This window comes from Schistocerca serialis, chromosome 2 (genome assembly GCF_023864345.2).
Source record: "Schistocerca serialis cubense isolate TAMUIC-IGC-003099 chromosome 2, iqSchSeri2.2, whole genome shotgun sequence".
Lineage (NCBI taxonomy): Eukaryota > Metazoa > Arthropoda > Insecta > Orthoptera > Acrididae > Schistocerca > Schistocerca serialis.
In genome coordinates this window covers 463,740,943-463,762,916 of record NC_064639.1, presented here as the reverse complement: position 1 = coordinate 463,762,916, position 21,974 = coordinate 463,740,943, and the positions used below count along the sequence as shown (strand labels likewise).

The 21,974-nt window shown below is 47.7% G+C and overlaps 1 protein-coding gene across 2 annotated transcripts in view; it reads right to left on the bottom strand.

The window, feature by feature from the left end:
* The window catches only part of LOC126457369 (uncharacterized), a 335,229-nt gene that overhangs the window by 115,009 nt on the left and 198,246 nt on the right, over positions 1-21,974 (bottom strand). For both annotated transcript variants that reach the window (XM_050093612.1, XM_050093613.1), the window contains exons 10-11: positions 15,378-15,622; positions 7,791-7,916 (exon numbers count right to left, since the gene is read on the bottom strand). In XM_050093612.1, the coding sequence (XP_049949569.1) occupies positions 7,791-7,916; positions 15,378-15,622 (371 nt within the window). The remainder of the gene's footprint in view (positions 1-7,790; positions 7,917-15,377; positions 15,623-21,974) is intronic.

Here is a 21,974-nt window from a genome sequence, read left to right as displayed (position 1 = left end):
AAACTTTACGTAGTTTTCGTGTTAGATTTCTTAGTGTTTTCTTGATCGTTTAGAACAGAAAGCGCCCTAAAACCGTCTTTTGTTTGTTTCGCGGCCGTTAGCCACTAGTCACTTGAATCAGCAGTTGTCTTGTGACAGCCAGAGCGAGAGCACCAGCAGCAGCGAGTACTGTTTGTATAAAGCGTTTATTTTGCATTTTGTTTACGACCTTCCACTAAGGAAGGGATTCTATTTGTGTTTATCTGCTCTGCATAGTAACTAACAGTTCTTGATAAAACTTTATGTAGTTTTCGTGTTAGATTTCTTAGTGTTTTCTTGATCGTTTAGAACAGAAAGCGCCCTAAAACCGTCTTTTGTTTCTTTCGCGGCCGTTAGCCACTAGTCACTTGAATCAGCAGTTGTCTTGTGACAGCCAGAGCGAGAGCACCAGCAGCAGCGAGTACTGTTTGTATAAAGCGTTTATTTTGCATTTTGTTTACGACCTTCCACTAAGGAAGGGATTCTATTTGTGTTTATCTACTCTGCATAGTAACTAACAGTTCTTGATAAAACTTTACGTAGTTTTCGTGTTAGATTTCTTAGTGTTTTCTTGATCGTTTAGAACAGAAAGCGCCCTAAAACCGTCTTTTGTTTGTTTCGCGGCCGTTAGCCACTAGTCACTTGAATCAGCAGTTGTCTTGTGACAGCCAGAGCGAGAGCACCAGCAGCAGCGAGTACTGTTTGTATAAAGCGTTTTTGTACTTATTTGCTGCGCTTAGCTTTTAAATAGTTTTTCTGGGAAAACCTAGCGTAGTTTTCGTGTCTCGTATTTCAGTGAGTGTTTCTTGATTATCAGAGTAGCTCATCAGAAGATTATCTTGGGAATTTGTCACCGTATAGAGTAGGGTAAACATAGTCATGTGTAGGGACTGTGGTTGTTGTGAGCGGACACAAGGAGAATTGGCCACTCTTCGGGGGCAGGTGGAGGCTTTGTCTGTTAGGCTCATCGAGCTCGAGGCGCAGGCGTCGGCTCGTAGTGGCGTTGGGGCAACTGTGGTGAGACCTATGCCTACTTCGGTGGCCTTGGAATCACATGGAACCCCTGATGTCGCTGCGTCTTCCGGCAGTGAGCATCTTACCGGTCAGCCATCACTCCAGGGTGAATGGCGGACAGTGGTGGGCTCGCGCGTGCCTGGCCGAAAGGCAAAGGTGGGATCTGGCCGCGTGGCAGCTGCCTTACCCCTTTCCAACAGATACGGGGTGCTTCCTAGTGATGACGACATTGTATCCGAGCCACCACAGGATGCCTCGCCTGTTGGGCCAGTGGCCGATTCTCCGGCAAGGTCCCGACAGTCACAGAGGGCGGGCCTATTAGTTATAGGGAGCTCCAACGTTAGGCGGGTTATGGAGCCCCTCAGGAAAATAGCGGGTAGGTCGGGGAAGAATGCCAGTGTGCACTCGGTGTGCTTGCCGGGGGATCTCGTCCGTAATGTGGAGGAGGCCCTTCCGGCAGCTATTGAACACACTGGGTGTGACCGGCTGCAGATAGTAGCACATGTCGGAACGAATGACGCCTGCCGCTTGGGTTCTGAGGCCATCCTTGGTTCCTTCCGGTGGCTGGCTGATTTGGTGAAGACAACCAGCATCGCACGCGGAGTGCAAGCTGAGCTTAATATCTGCAGCATAGTGCCCAGAGTCGATCGCGGTCCTCTGGTTTGGAGCCGTGTGGAGGGTCTAAACCAGAGGCTCAGACGACTCTGCGACTATAATGGTTGCAAATTCATCGACCTCCGTTATTGGGTGGAGAACTGTAGGGCCCCCCTAGACAGGTCAGGCTTGCACTACACACCGGAAGCAGCTACTAGGGTAGCAGAGTACGTGTGGCGTGCACACAGGGGTTTTTTAGGTTAGAGGGACCCCCCCTTGGGCGAAACGATAAAATACCTGACGGATTACCAGAGAGGACATTATCATCGTTGATAAAGAACGTCCGTCCTCAGAGACCAAAAACAGGAAAAGTTAACGTAATATTGGTAAATTGCAGGAGTATCCAGGGCAAGGTTCCTGAATTAGTATCTCTTATTGAAGGAAATAGTGTGCATATAGTATTAGGAACCGAAAGTTGGTTAAAACCGGAAGTGAACAGTAACGAAATCCTAGACACAGAATGGAATATATACCGCAAGGATAGGATAAACGCCAATGGTGGAGGAGTATTTATAGCAGTAAAGAATTCTATAATATCCAGTGAAGTTATTAGCGAATGCGAATGTGAAATAATCTGGGTTAAGTTAAGTATCAAAGGTGGGTCAGATATGATAGTCGGATGCTTCTATAGACCACCTGCATCAGCAACCGTAGTAGTTGAGCGCCTCAGAGAGAACCTGCAGAACGTCATGAAGAAGTTTCGTGATCATACTATTGTAATAGGGGGAGACTTCAATCTACCAGGTATAGAATGGGATAGTCACACAATCAGAACTGGAGCCAGGGACAGAGACTCTTGTGACATTATCCTGACTGCCTTGTCCGAGAATTACTTCGAGCAGATAGTTAGAGAACCAACTCGTGAAGCTAACGTTTTAGACCTCATAGCAACAAATAGACCGGAACTTTTCGACTCCGTGAATGTAGAAGAGGGTATCAGTGATCATAAGTCAGTGATCATAAGTCAGTGGTTGCATCAATGACTACAAGTGTAATAAGAAATGCCAAGAAAGGAAGGAAAATATATTTGCTTAACAAGAGTGATAGGGCACAAATCGCAGAATATCTGAGTGACCACCATCAAACGTTCATTTCTGAGGAAGAGGATGTGGAACAAAAATGAAAAAAATTCAGAAACATCGTCCAGTACGCCTTAGATAAGTTCGTACCGACTAAGGTCCAAAGCGAGGGGAAAGATCCACCGTGGTGTAACAATCATGTACGAAAGGTACTACGGAAACAAAGAAAGCTTCATCATAGGTTTAAGAGTAGTCGAATCATAGCTGATAAGGAAAAGCTGAACGAAGCGAAAAAGAGCATAAAGAGAGCAATGAGAGAAGCATTCAACGAATTCGAACATAAAACATTGGCAAACAATCTAAACAAGAACCCTAAAAAGTTTTGGTCATATGTAAAATCGGTAAGCGGATCTAAATCCCCTATTCAGTCACTCGTTGACCACGATGGCACCGAAACAGAGGACGACCGAAGAAAGGCAGAAATACTGAATTCAGTGTTCCGAAACTGTTTCACTGCGGAAAATCGTAACACGGTCCCTGACTTCAGCCGTCGCACGGACGCCAAAATGGAAAATATTGAAATAAACGATATCGGAATTGAAAAACAACTGCTATCACTTAGTAGCGGAAAAGCATCCGGACCAGACGAGATACCCTTAAGATTCTACAGTGATTATGCTAAAGAACTTGCCCCCTTTCTATCAGCAATTTATCGTAGATCGCTGGAAGAACGTAAAGTACCTAGCGACTGGAAGAAAGCGCAGGTCGTTCCCATTTTCAAGAAGGGTCATAAATCAGATGCGAATAATTATAGGCCTATTTCGCTTACGTCAATCTGTTGTAGAATAATGGAACATGTTTTGTGTTCTCGTATTATGACGTTCTTAGATAATACAAATCTCCTTCATCATAACCAACATGGATTCCGCAAACAGAGATCATGTGAAACTCAGCTCGCCCTATTTGCCCAAGAAATTCACAGTGCCGTAGACACTGGCGAGCAGATTGATGCCGTATTCCTGGACTTCAGGAAGGCATTTGATACGGTTCCGCACTTACGTTTAGTGAAAAAAATACGAGCTTACGGAATATCGGACCAGGTTTGTGATTGGATTCAGGATTTCCTAGAAGAAAGAACACAACATGTCATTCTTAACGGTTCAAAATCTGCAGATGTAGAGGTAATTTCGGGAGTACCGCAGGGAAGCGTGATAGGACCTTTATTGTTTACAATATACATAAATGACTTAGTTGACAACATCGGTAGCTCCGTGAGGCTATTTGCAGATGACACTGTTGTCTACAAGAAAGTAGCAACATCAGAAGACTCGTACGTACTCCAGGAGGACCTGCAGAGGATTAATGCATGGTGCGAGAGCTGGCAGCTTTCCCTAAACGTAGATAAATGTAATATAATGCGCATACATAGGGGCAGAAATCCATTCCAGTACGATTATGCCATAGGTGGTAAATCATTGGAAGCGGTAACGACCGTAAAATACTTAGGAGTTACTATCCGGAGCGATCTGAAGTGGAATGATCACATAAAACAAATAGTGGGAAAAGCAGGCGCCAGGTTGAGATTCATAGGAAGAATTCTAAGAAAATGTGACTCATCGACGAAAGAAGTAGCTTACAAAACGCTTGTTCGTCCGATTCTTGAGTATTGCTCATCAGTATGGGACCCTTACCAGGTTGGATTAATAGAAGAGATAGACATGATCCAGCGAAAAGCAGCGCGATTCGTCATGGGGACATTTAGTCAGCGCAAGAGCGTTACGGAGATGCTGAACAAGCTCCAGTGGCGGACACTTCAAGAAAGGCGTTACGCAATACGGAGAGGTTTATTATCGAAATTACGAGAGAGCACATTCCGGGAAGAGATGGGCAACATATTACTACCGCCCACATATATCTCGCGTAATGATCACAACGAAAAGATCCGAGAAATTAGAGCAAATACGGAGACTTACAAGCAGTCGTTCTTCCCACGCACAATTCGTGAATGGAACAGGGAAGGGGGGATCAGATAGTGGTACAATAAGTACCCTCCGCCACACACCGTAAGGTGGCTCGCGGAGTGTAGATGTAGAATGGAAAAACTGATAGATGCCGACCTCGGGGAAGATCAGTTTGGATTCCATAGAAACATTGGCACACATGAGGCAATACTGACCCTACAACTTTCGTTAGAAGAGAGATTAAGGAAAGACAAACCTATGTTTCTAGCATCTGCAGACTTAGAGAAAGCTTTTGACAATGTTGACTGGAATACTCTCTTTCAAATTTTGAAGGTGGCAGGGGTTTAAGACAGGTAGTGAAAGGCTATTTACAATTTGTATAGAAACCAGATGGCAGTTATAAGAGTCAAGGGACATGAAAGGGAAGCACTGGTTGGGAAGGGAGGGTTGTAGCCTCTCCCCGATGTTGTTCAACCTGTGTATTGAGCAAGCAGTAAAGGAAACAAAAGAAAAATTCGGAGTAGGTATTAAAATCCACGGAGAAGTAATAAAAACTTTGAGGTTCGCCGATGACATTGTAATTCTGTCAGAAACAGCAAAGGACTTGGAAGAGCAGTTGAACAGAATGGACAGTGTCTTGAAAGTCAAATTAAATCGGGTGATGTTGAGGGGATTAGATTAGGAAATGAGACACTTAAAGTACTAAAGGAGTTTTGCTATTTGGGGAGCAAAATAACTGATGATGGTCGAAGTAAAGAGGATATAAAATGTCGACTGGCAATGGCAAGGAAAGCGTTTCTGAAGAAGAGAAATTTGTTGAGATCAAGTATAGATTTACGTGTCAGGAAGTCGTTTCTGAAAGTATTTGTATGGAGTGTAGCCATGTATGGAAGTGAAACATGGACAATAAACAGTTTGGACAGGAAGAGAATAGAAGTTTTTGAAATGTGGTGCTACAGAAGAATGCTGAAGATTAGATGGCTAGATCACATAACTAATGAGGAGGTATGGAATAGGATTGGGGAGAAGAGGAGTTTGTGGCACAACTTGACTAGAAGAAGGGATCGGTTGGTAGGACATGTTCTGAGGCATCAGGGGATCACCAATTTAGTATTGGAGGGCAGCTTGGAGGCTAAAAATCGTAGAGGGAGACCAGGAGATGAATGCACTAAGCAGATTCTGAAGGATGTAGGTTGCAGTAGGTACTGGGAGATGAGGAAGCTTGCACAGGATAGAGTAGCATGGAGAGCTGCATCAAACCAGTCTCAGGACTGAAGACCACAACAACAACAACAACAACAACAACAACAACTTTGACAAAGATATATGATAGTGTAATACCGACCTTAGGCAGCAGTCTTATCGAATGCATGTAAGCAATTCAACTTGCTGTTTTTGAGCTTCTTTAGAATCATTATAGCACCTGATGATGGTCTCCAGCATCAGAAGAGGAGACTTACTTTAGGCACAGAATTACATCTTGGACCACACCATACTGCCCACAAAACAAAAATCACCAATATCGCAAATACCAGCTGTGAAGGCTGAAATTCTATGAGGAGAAGGGTAGAGGGGGGTTGGGGGTATAATTAGCCATTACAGAATTCATTATGTACCAAATGAGTTTGTTTCATTTACTGAAAGTATGCAGAGGACAATACTGAATAATTTATGGAGTTCCCCATAGTTTATTCTACTCATCGCAGTTATTAGTCTTCTGTTAAGCATACATTACATGGAAATTGTTTTTCGTCAGTGCTCCCTGAAGCTCTCTACCACCTCTAGTTCTTTCAGTTTATCCAGGTTCCATCCCGTCAAATTACAACCTTTTTCAGTTTTAATCTACAGTTCATAACCAATAGATTGTGGTCAGAGTCCACATCCGCCCCTGGAAATGTCTTACAATTTAAAACATGGTTCCTAAATCTCTGTCTTACCATTATATAATCTATCTGAAACTCTTCAGTATCTCCAGGATTCTTCCATGTATACAACCTTCTTTTATGATTCTTGAACCAAATGTTGGCTATGATTAATTTATGCTCTGTGCAAAATTCTACCAGACGGCTTCCTCTTTCCTTTCTTACCCCCAATCCGTATTCACCTAACATGTTTACTTCTCTCCCTTTTCCTACTCTCGAATTCCAGTCACCCATGACTATTAAATTTTCATCTCCCTTCACTACCTGAATAATTTCTTTTATCTCATCTTACATTTCATCAATTTCTTCATCATCTGTGGTAGACGTGGGCTTCGTATCTATCTTGGCCACTATAATGCGTTCACTATGCTGTTTGTAGTAGTTTACCCGCATTCCTATTTTCCTATTCATTATTAAACCTACTCCTGCATTACCCCTATTGATTTTGTGTTTATAACCCTGTAGTGACCTGACCAGAAGTCTTGTTCGTCCTGCCACCGAACTTCACTAATTCCCACTATATCTAACTTTAACCTATCCATTTCCCTTTTTAAATTTTGTAACCTACCTGCCCTATTATGGGATCTGACATTCTACGCTCCGATCCGTAGAATGCCAGTTTTCTTTCTCCTGATGACAACATCCTCCTCAGTAGTCCCCGCCCGGAGATCCGAATGGGGGACTATTTTACCTCCAGAATATTTTACCCAAGAGGACGCCATCATCATTTAACCATACAGTAAGGCTGCATGACCTCGGGAAAAATTACGCCTGTAGTTTCCCCTTGCTTTCAGGCGTTCGCAGTACCAGCACAGCAAGGCCGTTTTGGTTAGTGTTACAAGGCCAGATCAGTCAATCATTCAGACTGTTGCCCCTGGAATTACTTAAAAGGCTGCTGCCCCTCTTCGGGAACCAGACGTTTGTCTGGCCTCTCAACAGATACCCCTCCGTTGTGGTTGCACCTACGGTACGGATATCTGTATCACTGAGGCACACAAGCCTCCCCACCAATGGCAAAGTCCATGGTTCATGGGAGGGGGGGGGGATGGGGGGGGGCCATTTTATTAGCAAAGAAGATAACCAATGAAATAAATAAAACTACATTAGTCCCATGAAATGAAATAAAAAACAGTTAGCAGTGAAGAATGGTGCACATAATATACAGTTTTCGTCACTATAAAAATATTACTATCCTGTGATACCTTTGGTTGTTCACCAATAATATTAAACTTCCTATATTTTTGTTGTGTTTCCTTTGTTGCCATGTCTTCAAGGAAAACATTCACAGTAATTCTTAGGGGCCCTTCAGCACACAGGATGAAGCATACCTGCAAAGAATAGTCCTATGTGAAAGCAGCTGAAGACATACATCACATAAATAATTATGTTACAGTCTTTAAGCAGTGTGGGCCAGTACATTATTCAACTTTAAAAGCCATTTCTGTGAAGAGAGAGTAACTCCTAAGCTTTGTTACAGTGCTGTCAAAGTTTATACATAACACAGTAACTACTTGACAATGTAGGAAAACACAGATTGCTACTTTCCAGAAAGAAGAATCATCAAGTTGAAGACGAGCACAATTAAAATACATTTACCTAAAGAGTTTGGCCGCCACCTTCCTCTTCGTAAGAGACACACATGCCATTCAGACACACAAGCAAGCACAGCTCACACCTACATTATTGCCAACGCCAGCTCCGGTATTTCGGGCCTGTTTGACATTAACTAATCGAATACACTGCAGGTATAAGAGTTCCCATCAAAAAGCTGCTAACTGATTTGTTGCTCTCTATTTAATATTTCTCACAAGAGACTCTTGAGAACTAGTTTTTTTTTTTTTTTTTTTTTTTTTTTTTTTTTTTTACAAGTGAACCTAATATCTGTAACAGAATTTGGATATAGTTTATGGTTATCAAGTTGAAGGAAGCAACTACAGGGGCGAGAGCAGGTGACAGAGTGGTCGAGACGGGAGCGAAGGGGGGGCAGTCGAGACGGGCGCGGGAGGGGGGGGGGGGGAGGGGGGGGCTGTCGAAACTGGAGCGAGGGGCGAGGGGGGAGGGGGCGGTCGAGACGGGAGCGAGGGGGGAGGGGGCCGTCGAGACGGGAGCGAGGGGGGAGGGGGCCGTCGAGACGGGAGCGAGGGGGGAGGGGGCCGTCGAGACGGGAGCGAGGGGGGAGGGGGCCGTCGAGACGGGAGCGAGGGGGGAGGGGGCCGTCGAGACGGGAGCGAGGGGGGAGGGGGCCGTCGAGACGGGAGCGAGGGGGGAGGGGGCCGTCGAGACGGGAGCGAGGGGGGAGGGGGCCGTCGAGACGGGAGCGAGGGGGGAGGGGGCCGTCGAGACGGGAGCGAGGGGGGAGGGGGCCGTCGAGACGGGAGCGAGGGGGGAGGGGGCCGTCGAGACGGGAGCGAGGGGGGAGGGGGCCGTCGAGACGGGAGCGAGGGGGGAGGGGGCCGTCGAGACGGGAGCGAGGGGGGAGGGGGCCGTCGAGACGGGAGCGAGGGGGGAGGGGGCCGTCGAGACGGGAGCGAGGGGGGAGGGGGCCGTCGAGACGGGAGCGAGGGGGGAGGGGGCCGTCGAGACGGGAGCGAGGGGGTGGTCGAGACGGGGGGGAGGGGGCGGTCGAGACGGGAGCGAGTGGGGAAGGTGGGAGGGGGCGGTCGAGACGGGAGCGAGGGGGGAAGGGGGGAGGGGGCGGTCGAGACGGGAGCGAGGGGGGAAGGGGGGAAGGGGGGAGGGGGCGGTCGAGACGGGAGCGAGGGGGGAAGGGGGGAAGGGGGGAGGGGGCGGTCGAGACGGGAGCGAGGGGGGAGGGGGGGAGGGGGCGGTCGAGACGGGAGCGAGGGGGGAGGGGGCGGTCGAGACGGGAGCGAGGGGGGAGGGGGCGGTCGAGACGGGAGCGAGGGGGGAGGGGGCGGTCGAGACGGGAGCGAGGGGGGAGGGGGCGGTCGAGACGGGAGCGAGGGGGGAGGGGGCGGTCGAGACGGGAGCGAGGGGGGAGGGGGCGGTCGAGACGGGAGCGAGGGGTGAGGGCGGGAGAGGGAGGGGGGAGAGGGAGGGTCGGGGATGGAGGGGAAGGTGGGGGGGTCGGGGATGGAGGGGGCAGAGGGGTGTGGGGTCGGGGATAGAGGGGGAAGAGGGGGTGAGGTCAGCGATGGAGGGGATGAGGTCGGAGAGGGAGAGTGGTCGGGGAGGGAGGGAGAGAGGTCGGGGAGGTGGGAGGGGAGGGAGGGGGAGAGGTCGGGGAGGTGGGAGGGAGGGGGAGAGGCCGTGGAGGTGGGAGGGAGGGGGGAGAGGCCGGGGAGGTGGGAGGGAGGGGGGAATGGCCGGGGAGGTGGGAGGGAGGGGGGAATGGCCGGGGAGGTGGGAGGGAGGGGGGAATGGCCGGGGAGGTGGGAGGGAGGGGGGAATGGCCGGGGAGGTGGGAGGGAGGGGGGAATGGCCGGGGAGGTGGGAGGGAGAGGCCGGGGAGGTGGGAGGGAGGGGGGAATGGCCGGGGAGGTGGGAGGGAGGGGGGAATGGCCGGGGAGGTGGGAGGGAGGGGGGAATGGCCGGGGTGGTGGGAGGGAGGGGGGAATGGCCGGGGAGGTGGGAGGGAGGGGGGAATGGCCGGGGAGGTGGGAGGGAGAGGCCGGGGAGGTCGAGGAGGGGGCAGGGAGGGGGGAGAGGTCGAGGAGGGGGCAGGGAGGGGGGAGAGGTCGAGGAGGGGGCAGGGAGGGGGGAGAGGTCGAGGAGGGGGCAGGGAGGGAGGAGGGGGCAGGGAGGGGGGAGAGGTCGAGGAGGGGGCAGGGAGGGGGGAGAGAGAGGTCGAGGAGGGGGTAGGGAGAGGTCGAGGAGGCGGCAGGTAGAAGTCGAGGAGGGGGTAGGGAGAGGTCGAGGAGGGTGCAGGGAGAGGTCGAGGAGGGTGCAGAGAGAGGTCGAGGAGGGGGCAGAGAGAGGTCGAGGAGGGGCAGGGAGAGGTCGGAGTAGGGTGAGGGAGGGAGGGAGGAGGACGAGAAGGGGGAGGGAGGGAGGAGGACGAGTAGGGGGAGGGAGGGAGGAGGACGAGTAGGGGGAGGGAGGGAGGGAGGGAGGAGGACGAGTAGGGGGGGAGGGAGGGAGGGAGGGAGGGAGGAGGACGAGTAGGGGGGGAGGGAGGGAGGGAGGGACGGAGGAGGACGAGAAGGGGGAGGGAGGGAGGGAGGGACGGAGGAGGACGAGAAGGGGGAGGGAGGGAGGGAGGGACGGAGGAGGACGAGAAGGGGGAGGGAGGGAGGGAGGGACGGAGGAGGACGAGAAGGGGGAGGGAGGGAGGGAGGGACGGAGGAGGTCGAGAAGGGGGAGGGAGGGAGGGAGGGACGGAGGAGGACGAGAAGGGGGAGGGAGGGAGGGAGGGAGGGAGGGACGGACGGAGGGGGACGAGAAGGGGGAGGGAGGGGGACGAGAAGGGAGGGAGGGGGACGAGTAGGGAGGGCGGGGGACGAGTAGTGAGGGCGGGGGACGAGTAGGGAGGGCGGGGGACGAGTAGGGAGGGCGGGGGGCGAGTAGGGAGGGCGGGGGGCGAGTAGTGAGGGCGGGGGGCGAGTAGTGAGGGCGGGGGGCGAGTAGTGAGGGCGGGGGGCGAGTAGTGAGGGCGGGGGGCGAGTAGTGAGGGCGGGGGGCGAGTAGTGAGGGCGGGGGGCGAGTAGTGAGGGCGGGGGGCGAGTAGTGAGGGCGGGGGGCGAGTAGTGAGGGCGGGGGGCGAGTAGTGAGGGCGGGGGGCGAGTAGTGAGGGCGGGGGGCGAGTAGTGAGGGCGGGGGACGAGTAGGGAGGGCGGGGGACGAGTAGGGAGGGCGGGGGACGAGTAGGGAGGGCGGGGGACGAGTAGGGAGGGCGGGGGACGAGTAGGGAGGGCGGGGGACGAGTAGGGAGGGCGGGGGACGAGTAGGGAGGGCGGGGGACGAGTAGGGAGGGCGGGGGACGAGTAGGGAGGGCGGGGGACGAGTAGGGAGGGAGGAGGACTAGAAGGGAGGGAGGAGGACTAGAAGGGAGGGAGGAGGACTAGAAGGGAGGGAGGAGGACTAGAAGGGAGGGAGGAGGACTAGAAGGGAGGGAGGAGGACTAGAAGGGAGGGAGGAGGACTAGAAGGGAGGGAGGAGGACGAGAAGGGAGGGAGGAGGACGAGAAGGGAGGGAGGAGGACGAGAAGGGAGGGAGGAGGACGAGAAGGGAGGGACGAGGACGAGAAGGGAGGGACGAGGACGAGAAGGGAGGGACGAGGACGAGAAGGGAGGGACGAGGACGAGAAGGGAGGGACGAGGACGAGAAGGGAGGGACGAGGACGAGAAGGGAGGGACGAGGACGAGAAGGGAGGGACGAGGACGAGAAGGGAGGGACGAGGACGAGAAGGGAGGGACGAGGACGAGAAGGGAGGGAGGAGGACGAGAAGGGAGGGACGAGGACGAGAAGGGAGGGACGAGGACGAGAAGGGAGGGACGAGGACGAGAAGGGAGGGACGAGGACGAGAAGGGAGGGAGGAGGACGAGAAGGGAGGGAGGAGGACGAGAAGGGAGGGAGGAGGACGAGAAGGGAGGGAGGAGGACGAGAAGGGAGGGACGAGGACGAGAAGGGAGGGACGAGGACGAGAAGGGAGGGACGAGGACGAGAAGGGAGGGACGAGGACGAGGACGAGAAGGGAGGGACGAGGACGAGGACGAGAAGGGAGGGACGAGGACGAGAAGGGAGGGACGAGGACGAGAAGGGAGGGACGAGGACGAGAAGGGAGGGACGAGGACGAGAAGGGAGGGAGGAGGACGAGAAGGGAGGGAGGAGGACGAGAAGGGAGGGAGGAGGACGAGAAGGGAGGGAGGAGGACGAGAAGGGAGGGAGAAGGACGAGAAGGGAGGGAGGAGGACGAGAAGGGAGGGAGGAGGACGAGAAGGGAGGGAGGAGGACGAGAAGGGAGGGAGGAGGACGAGAAGGGAGGGAGGAGGACGAGAAGGGAGGGAGGAGGACGAGAAGGGAGGGAGGAGGACGAGAAGGGAGGGAGGAGGACGAGAAGGGGAGAGGGAGGGAGGAGATGGAGAAGGGGAGAGGGAGGGAGGAGATGGAGAAGGGGAGAGGGAGGGAGGAGATGGAGAAGGGGAGAGGGAGGGGGGGGAACATGTCCTAATTTTTAACTATCACAATGATGGTATGCTTTATCACACAACCGCTTTACAAGCCTTACATTGGTATCTGGTTGTTGCATAATGTACTCCAGGAAGACCTCCGCAGCTGTAGCACCAGCAGTGTGAGAAACCTTCATGCTCTCTCCTCCTGTGTCCTCTTCATCATCACTTTCATCATTACTTTCTTGCACGCTTTTGATTATTTCTTCATCTGTTAAAGTTTGCTCCATATCACAGTTTTCCTCATTCAGCCACTTAGTAACATCTTCATCGTCAATTTCTTCTCCTTCTGGAACTTTGTGAAATATGTCACTGTACAAAGTAATTGATAATTCCAAATTGACTGGTTTATCGCTGTCACTCACTACTGGATCCAACTTGGCATCAATGGATGGCCACGATTTTCTCCAGCTCTTCTTTATGGCAGGACTCTCCACTTTATCCCATGTTTCAGCTGCTTGGAAAACAACATCTCGTATATTAATTGCTTTCTACACCTTCAGCATAGTCTCAATAGAGTTTTTTTTTTCACTTTTATTCAGCAAGGAGACAAGAAGTAAATGTCGAAAATGACATTTGATTGATTCCAAAATTCCCTGATCCATGGGCTGAATTATGGCTGTCACACTGGTTGGGAGAAAGAGTGCTTATACATGTACACCAACAGACTTTAGAAAAACATCTGAAGGATGACTGGGAGCGTTGTGTCTAGACAAGACAGCCTAGACACAATGAGAGGAAGCCGAAAGGCACGCGCTTAAACTCACGCAGGCTGGCGTGAGGTCTGAAACAGGACACGTAATGAATGCTATAAAGAAAAGTACGTAGCTTCTGGAATACTTAACTTTAATCCACATTTGTAGAACATTGCTCTTGATGATACATTAATAGAATCTCAATATCAATTGAATACGGCGCCTTGCTGGGTTGTAGCAAATGTAGCTGAAGGCTATGCTAACTATCGTCTCGGCAAATGAGAGCGTATTTGTCAGTGATCCCCTTCTGGCAAAGTCGGCTGTACAACTGGGGCAAGTCCTAGTACGTCTCTCTAGACCTGCCGTATGGTGGCGCTCGGTCTGCAATTACTGACAGTGGCGACACGTGGGTCAGGCGTATACTGATGGACCGCGGCCGATTTAAAGGCTACCACCTAGCAAGTGTGGTGTCTGGCGGTGACACCACAGGGAGGATTGTCAATTATAAGGATAGCTTTTAGTGGACACCTTTTCTTCTTTAGCTCTTTTCCACTGCTGGTACAAACGTTTCACGGAACCACCGATACAATATTTGTCTGTCCATCCACACTTTCGTCTGAGCACAACACTGCTCTCTTAGAAGACTTACGCCAGTGTGTCAAAAACAACATGGATGTTGGGATTTTCCAATCACGGTTAGTGGTTGTTTATGAATCCCATTTGCATTACAACATGCCATTAATGTTACACGCCATTTCTGTTGCTTGTAACCACGAGCTTCCTTCTCATTCTTGGCAGCTAATGTATTTCAAGGAAGCATCTTTTAAGAGAGTCATGTTTCATCAGCATTATTCAAGGCATCAGCACTTAAATCTACTTCCTCTATTATTTTCTGTATCTTTCAAACTCATCAGCATCCTTATCATTAGCTGCGCAACTTTCCCCAGTGACAGTCAGCTGTCGAATGCCGAGTCCTTTTTCCAGTTCGATAGCCAGCATTCGCTCGCTGCAAACAAGTTACTACCACCAACTTGGTTGTTAAATGCAGCTGCTTTTTCCTTTATAATCGGGCGACTGACTGGAATTCCTTTACTGCATTCTTGTATGAACCACCTATAAACAGCTACGTCCAGTTCTTCATTCTCACTCTTTCACATAACCTTCCATTTTCTCAACTCACTATCCATTTGTGTTGAGTACTGTTGAATAACATTTTCTTTCTTTTTGATGTCATAAACTGTTGCTCGTCCAACACTGAACTCAGCACCAATGGCTTTCTGTGAAGAACCTCGTTTTAACTTATCCAAAATTTCGAGTTTCTGCTTGAGGTCTAGAGTAAAGTCTTTCCTTTTAGAAGATGTGATTCCGAATTGTAAAGAAAGCTACAATTTCAAATACAGTATGTAAAGTGCTGTTTCACTAAGTATTGTTGTGCACGATAATTCATTGTGTACGTGATATTGGATGTGTGCCGGATTACTGAGAGGTCGGACTACTGAGGGCTGGACTAGCGAGAGTCTATTGTAGCTTCTAAATAGCCTCTTCTGGAGGGAAAAAAGTATGCACAACTGAAAGAATCCAAACATTTGATAATGTTATCACAGATACTGTACTGAAAGTTCACACAATGAGATTATTGCTGAGGAAAACATAGACAGCCTTTTACTGAAAGTACAAACAGCAACCGATCACCTTTTAAAAGGATGTATATATTTTTTAATATCAGTCCTTGTGTAGGGCACCACGACGTTGAGAAACTTTCGCCACTACTAAGTTGCTGGAATCTTATGGCCAGCACTATCTACATGACAAAAAAAGAAAAGTAAACAGCAGTAAGATGGTGAATTCCGATTTCTTCCTCAATATTTAAACACACACACACACACACACACACACACACACACACACACACACACACACACCACAGTTTTAAGCAATTACAAATGATCTTGCTCATAACAATCACCTTTGCTTCTTTTTTAGTTTTGGGATTTATTATTGCCTCTCTTGATGGAAAATTAATGTGTGCTGCAGGATTGTTACTATCAAGTGCCACATTTTGAGAATTTATTTTATGAAGTTTCATTCGACATTTAAGTCTTCTATTGGTCATATTTTCGACAGTAAGAAACAGTTGTGACTCCAGTCCAACACCAGCAGTTAAATTCTTACCACCATTTACTACGAAGTTCACCCATGACCTGTCTTCCTCTGAAACAATTAAAAATGGCACTAATTAAACGTGGAGAAGTATATTAACACCAAACATGACAGATAAAACTTTTTACTTTTACATTTACTACAGTCTTAGATACACACTGTAATACAATCAACAAGCACTTCATCTTTAAGCACATAAATATTATTAACTACCTGTGAGCTGCAAAGTTTAAAAACCAGTGAGCCAACTCTAAATCAACAGCATCAAAATTATGATCACATTGCATTTCACAATATTGCAGCTTCTGTAACAATACAGACATATATAATCCTCGGCAGAAAAATTGAAATAGCATGAAGGAGTCATATGAAGAAGGAAGACAGGGTTTAATGCCCTATCACTGATGGACCCATTAATCCATGAAGGACCAACTTGGATTGGGTAAGGATAACTATACTGGTCATTTTCAAATGAACCAACCTGGCATTTGCCCTTAGGAATTTAGGAAATCTTAACGTTTTGACCATCAGATAGGTATTCGAAGTGTCTTTCCGGCAGGAGAGTCCACTGAAACAGACAAATGCTGTTCTGACGGACATGCGAATGCACAATAGGGTCTGAACCTCTTGCAGGAATACAGTGAACACTGCAAGCAAATGAGGCATGAATAGAGATACTACTTAGTAGTGTGCACTAAGTTGAGAATTTGGATTGTACAGAAAGCATGCTCAGACATGCTGAAGCAGTTAAAACTGGCCACTGAATCATTTCAGTGCCAACAGTAGCTGACATTGGTACCTCCCTCAAAACACAAAGAATACATAAAATAAAGGAAAGGCCACCACTTACCTATAGCTGGCTGATGTGTGGTGCATAGGAACATTCAAAAGAATACAGTATTTACACGAGCTTTCAAGTTCTTGTTTTTTCTCTAGCACAAGTACACACATTCACATTCACACACACAACCAGACAAATGCTCGTACCAGCAGATGCAGTAAGACACAGTGGGTGAATGTGTGCCCATTTCCTAGAGAATGAGCAAGAGCTCAAAAGCTACTGTAAATACTGTATTCTGTTGAGTGTTTCTATGTTCCACACATCAGTCAGTTACAGGTAAGTGATTACCTTTCCTTTATTTCGGTTCTGTACATCAGTAAAAATGGAAACCATGCAGGGTCACTATGTTGTCCGTACGTCTGTCTGTCTTTCTGTCCAACCATTAAAAATACTTTTTCTCAGGAATGGGATCACTTATTAAGATGAAATTTACATCACATACTAAGGTCTATAGTTCCTTAGTGGTATAATAAATGTGAGATAAGTCAGTGCAATCAAAAAATACGGCCACTTACGTCACATTTTGATACTGACAAATTCACTCATCAAACCCTATAGTGTGCTTCCCACTGACTTAGAATCATAAAATTTGGCTAGAAGCAAAGGTACAAAGTAAAAGTAAAGGAAAAAATTCAAAAATTGTTAATTTGTAAATACTTCCCATAAAAATTATTTCTGTTGTCATCCACTATCCAACTTGAACCTTAAAATCAAAACATTCACAAAAGTCTTAGAATTCCTGGGACCAATATCTTTCCAGTAAGAATCTGGATAACAGGCAACCATTGAGAATCTCAATTTGCAGGATGGATGAACTGTCTATATACATAAGTGCGTACTGAACCCTCAGAGGGCAAGTCCTACTTGCACCTGACCTATTTCTTATAGGAATTTCCATCGTTGAAACACATGAAGAGTTAGTAATTGTTATAACATGCCCAATGTGGCATCAGAAATTTTGGTGGTAGCACTGATTTCTTTTCCATATGAGCAACATCAAGTAAATGTTTATAAATTTATATTACAATGTATTTACATCAGTTTTATTTCAGTATATTCACACAGTTCGGTTTCTTTTCTGTTTCACATGGAGTTTATGAGATTATGACAATACAGTTTTGCTTTCCTTTATTAACACAGTGTTTTATAGTGCCAGTCAATGTATTAGTCAATGACCAGAGACCACAAGAAGACGGGATCCACAATGCCAAGAGCCTTGTTTATACTTTATTACAATAACAAAATAAGTTAAACAAAAAAAGCATTGTTACTGAACTCTGCAATCAACATAATGTAAATGCTCAGTTTGGTTTTGCAGTTGAAACACAACTGAAGCAGTCTGTTAGTATCGAATAAACTGAGTAATCTCTATTAAGATTCAGCCAATATACATAGCCTGCGTTCTCAGTTCAGATTAGAGTCGATATACGTATCCCACATTCAAAAAACTGATAGAAAATAATTGTGGGAAAAAATGTTAGAGAGATCACAGTTTTTATTTGAAGAACAATTATTTATTTACAACCCTGAACTTCGAAATTATTACAAACTCATCAAACTGAAAAGTATGAAAAATAATAATTGCATTCTCCAGCTATAAAAATTTTAGTTGTTTAACACTGGATAAGTCACCTGTGACTCACTAATATCATACCTTCATAAATTGTGAACAACTGATCTTGGAACAGTGTCCTCTTTTCTACTATGAATTTCACTCAAATGACAAAAGTGCAGCAGCTGCCAGAAATCAATTTATTACACATTCAGTCACAAGTAGTTTAGTGACCACAAATTCACATCTTCACATGAAGAACAGGAGGTCCAAAAGAAGATACGAAGTTTACAATTAGAACTAACCTAACTTGACTATTTCAGAGTGTTGCAGTGTCCATTCACCTGTGAGGACTATGGACCTTAAATAATGAATAGATCTCCATGAGGATAAATAATAAATTGTCCTTATCTTCCGCCTTGAAAGTTGCAAGTAAATACGCATCCACCATCCATAAAATGACAGAGGACACAAGGCAATGTGAAACCCCAGAAAGAAAATGATGGCAAGAACCAAATCTAAAGAAATGGGCAAGCCATCCAGTCTTTTCCTCACACCTTCATTCATATACTTGTTCAACAGATATATTCCACCTCTCCCCTGCCCCCCCTCCCCCCCCCCCCCCAACCTCTATGGTCACCTCTCCCCCTCCCCCCACCGCCTCTGCTCAATCTATCGCTCCCCTGTCCACCTCATTCTCTCTCGTACTATCTGCCGGCCTCACACCCTCCCTCGCACTCTCTGCCGGCCTCTCACCCTCCCTCGCACTCTCTGCCGGCCTCACAACCTCCCTCGCACTCTCTGCCGGCCTCATCCTCTCCCACTTTATCTTCTCCCAGCCCCTTCTTTCTGGTCAGCCATCCCCATCTGCACATGTAGCCCCCACAAGATACGCCAATACTTTTGCAACTTGTTCCTGTAGTACGGTTTTAAAGTATTAGGTTGGTGCACAAGTTCATAGTGTTTTTCTGTATGTTCATTAAGCACAACAGATACACATTTCAAAGACTTAAGTCATCCATAATATATTGTCTTCACTATTTACAACGCTCTGCTAATGCTGGGGTAACTTTTTGATTCCACATCTGTAGAAATCGTGTGTCCGAGGCAAAGAACTCATCAAGCCACGAATGGAGCACATTTTCATCCAGAAAGAAACTTCCTTGAAGGTTGTTCAATAGCAAGCAGAAAAGGTTAAAATCTGAGGGCGCAAGATCAGGTGAAGAAAGTGGGTGCAGAATGACTTCCCAATCCAACTCCTGTACAGTGTGTTTTGTCAGTCTAGCAGAATGTGAGCAGAAATTATCACAGAGCACCATCACTTCATCGAGTCTTCCTCATCAAAGTTCTTGGATTCCATCTGCAAGATGTCTCAGTTGTCGACAGTAAATATCAGCAGTGATGATTACACCTTGGGAAGCAAACCACAGTACACCACACTGTCCCTGTCCTACCAGATGCACAATGTTATCTTTTGTGGATGTAGGCAGATCTTCGTACAGGGAGTTGGTGCTTTGTTTGAGTTTAACCATTCCCTTCTTTTCCTTATGTTAGCATAGAGACACCATTTCTCGTCACCAATAACAATGCAGGACAGGCATGGTCAGCATTGTTCACGAATCAATTGATGATGTGCAAGCAAAGACGCACATGTGGCCAACTGCTGATTTTTGTGGTTTTTGGCTTAAAGTATGCAGTACCCACAAACCCAATTTTTGAACTTTCCCCACTGCATGCAAATGTTGCATGGCAGTGGAATGATCACAGTTCATTACATCTGGCAGTTCTCAAGTACACTGACTTGGATCATTTTGATTAATGCATTTAAACAATCTTCATCAAACGTGGAGAGTCATTAATGTCAAAACAATCCTCCTTAACATGAGAAAATCATTTTCTTGCCTTGTTCTGTCCAATGGCATAATCCCCATACATGGCACAAATGTTTCTGGCTGCCTCTGCTGCTGTCACCCCTCTACTGAACACAAACAGAATAATATGTCGGCAATGTTCCAATTTCTCCACTTGGCACTCCATTTCCTAGCATCCACAGCTCCACTCACTATCTCGAAATAATAATATATAAACTCAAATAGCAAACAGTGCACTAAAAATAAAAAATTACAATTGCTAAATAAGCCTACAGCAACTGGGATACCAACATGCAAAACAAAAACACAATGAACTTATGCACCAGCCTAATTTAAACTCACAATCTTGACAAATACACTGCACTATGTTCCGCTGTACCAAGTTGACAATGGCAAGTGTTCTGATGTCTGAAGAAATAAACCAATCGAAGCTGTACACATACCAGAAATGTCAACAGCACATGTAATATGACAAAGAGAGCAAACTGTGAGAAAGAAATATCCCTAAACAAGCAACTGTCTATGTGTAGCACAATGTTAGCAGGTCTGGCTTCTGAACTAGTGAACACACAAGTGAACCAAATCAGCAGCAGCCTTCTACCTTCTCGCCTGACACCAGATGCTCCTTCCAACACAAACAGCATGGGCGCACCATGTTTGAAGCCATCATAACCATTTGCTGGCTAGCAGCATTGTTGGTTCTGTGTCCTTTGTTGCCATGGCATTATTGGCAGGAATGGATGCCAAATCCCTCCCCCTGTAATGGGCTGTAAGTACAACAGTGCCTAGGTCTGTGTCTTAAACAATTGGGGGGAAGGGGGGGGGGGGGGGGGGGGGGGGGAGACTGGAAGCCTAGCCAGTGGTCCCATTTAGATGTCATTATCTTCAGATGTGGCAGCCAAGGCTAAGGGTGGCTCAAAATAAGGCAAGTCTTTTCCGATGTGTTCAATGGGATGTGGAGGTGATGTAGCAGGTGTTGACTCAACCCCCTTTGGTTGCTCTCCCTGCAATGTAAAAGATGAACACTACCATGAAATTAAGTAATCATGATGGTGGTGGTGGTGGTGGTGGTGGTGGTAGTGGTGGTGGTGGCGGCGGGAGCGCCTGCACTTATATGCTGAGGGGGAAATATTATCATCAGTCATTTATGTTATAGGCCCCAAAATTTTCTCCCTAGGGTACTGCTGGCTATGCTCATGTCGCACTCTTAATTCATTTCTGTGTCTCCTACACATACTGTCTCCGACTGTGACCTCAAAAAGTTGCTGATCACTGTGTTGGATTATCACTCCTCCCATCCACCCCAGTTCACACACAACTACACAAGCCTAAACCAACATACTATTCCGGAATCATGGGAACATGACTGCTGAGGGCAGGGAGTATGTTGCAAGAGATCTAACAACTCTCGGGCACTGGCCATACTGAAGCTCCGCCAGACTACTCACATTTACAGAGATGGTATTGTACACGGCTAAGTAGTGCAAGAGAGCATCATCCACCAGCATGATTTGCACTCACTGCCTTCCTCATTTGGGTCTTAAATGTCCTGACCATCCACTCTGCCTCTAACTTGGATGCTGGATGGAAGGGTGCAGAGGTCAGGTACTGGATACCATTGTGACAACAGAATGCCTGAAACTCGGATGTGATAAACTGGGGGGCCATTATCAGAGCCCAGCATGGTTGGTGCACCCCCTACTGCAAATATGGTCATGAACACCCAATGGTGAATGTTGCTGGCGTTGGTACTCATGCATGCTATATATGCAAAGTTGGAAAACAGCATCCACCATTATCAACCACATTTCCCCAAGAAAAGGACTGGAAAAATCCACGTGTACTTTATCCCACGGTTGAGGCCACAGTGAAAACTTCTGTGGAGGAGTCATTTGGTTCTGTACACAGGCTTGATACTGCCTCAATGCACATCTAAGTGAAGGTGGTACTACAACGCAGCACTTCTCCTCTGTTGTAAGCAAGAACACTCCCTGACATTTACTATGCCACTCTTTCATGCGGAAATAAGGTAGAAAATCTTGATGGACATCCTTAGGGAGCTCTGCAGACCATCCTGTTTGAACTGGTGTGACAACTTGTGGCTACTGCTAATTCCTTGGCAGTGATGGAAAATTCTAG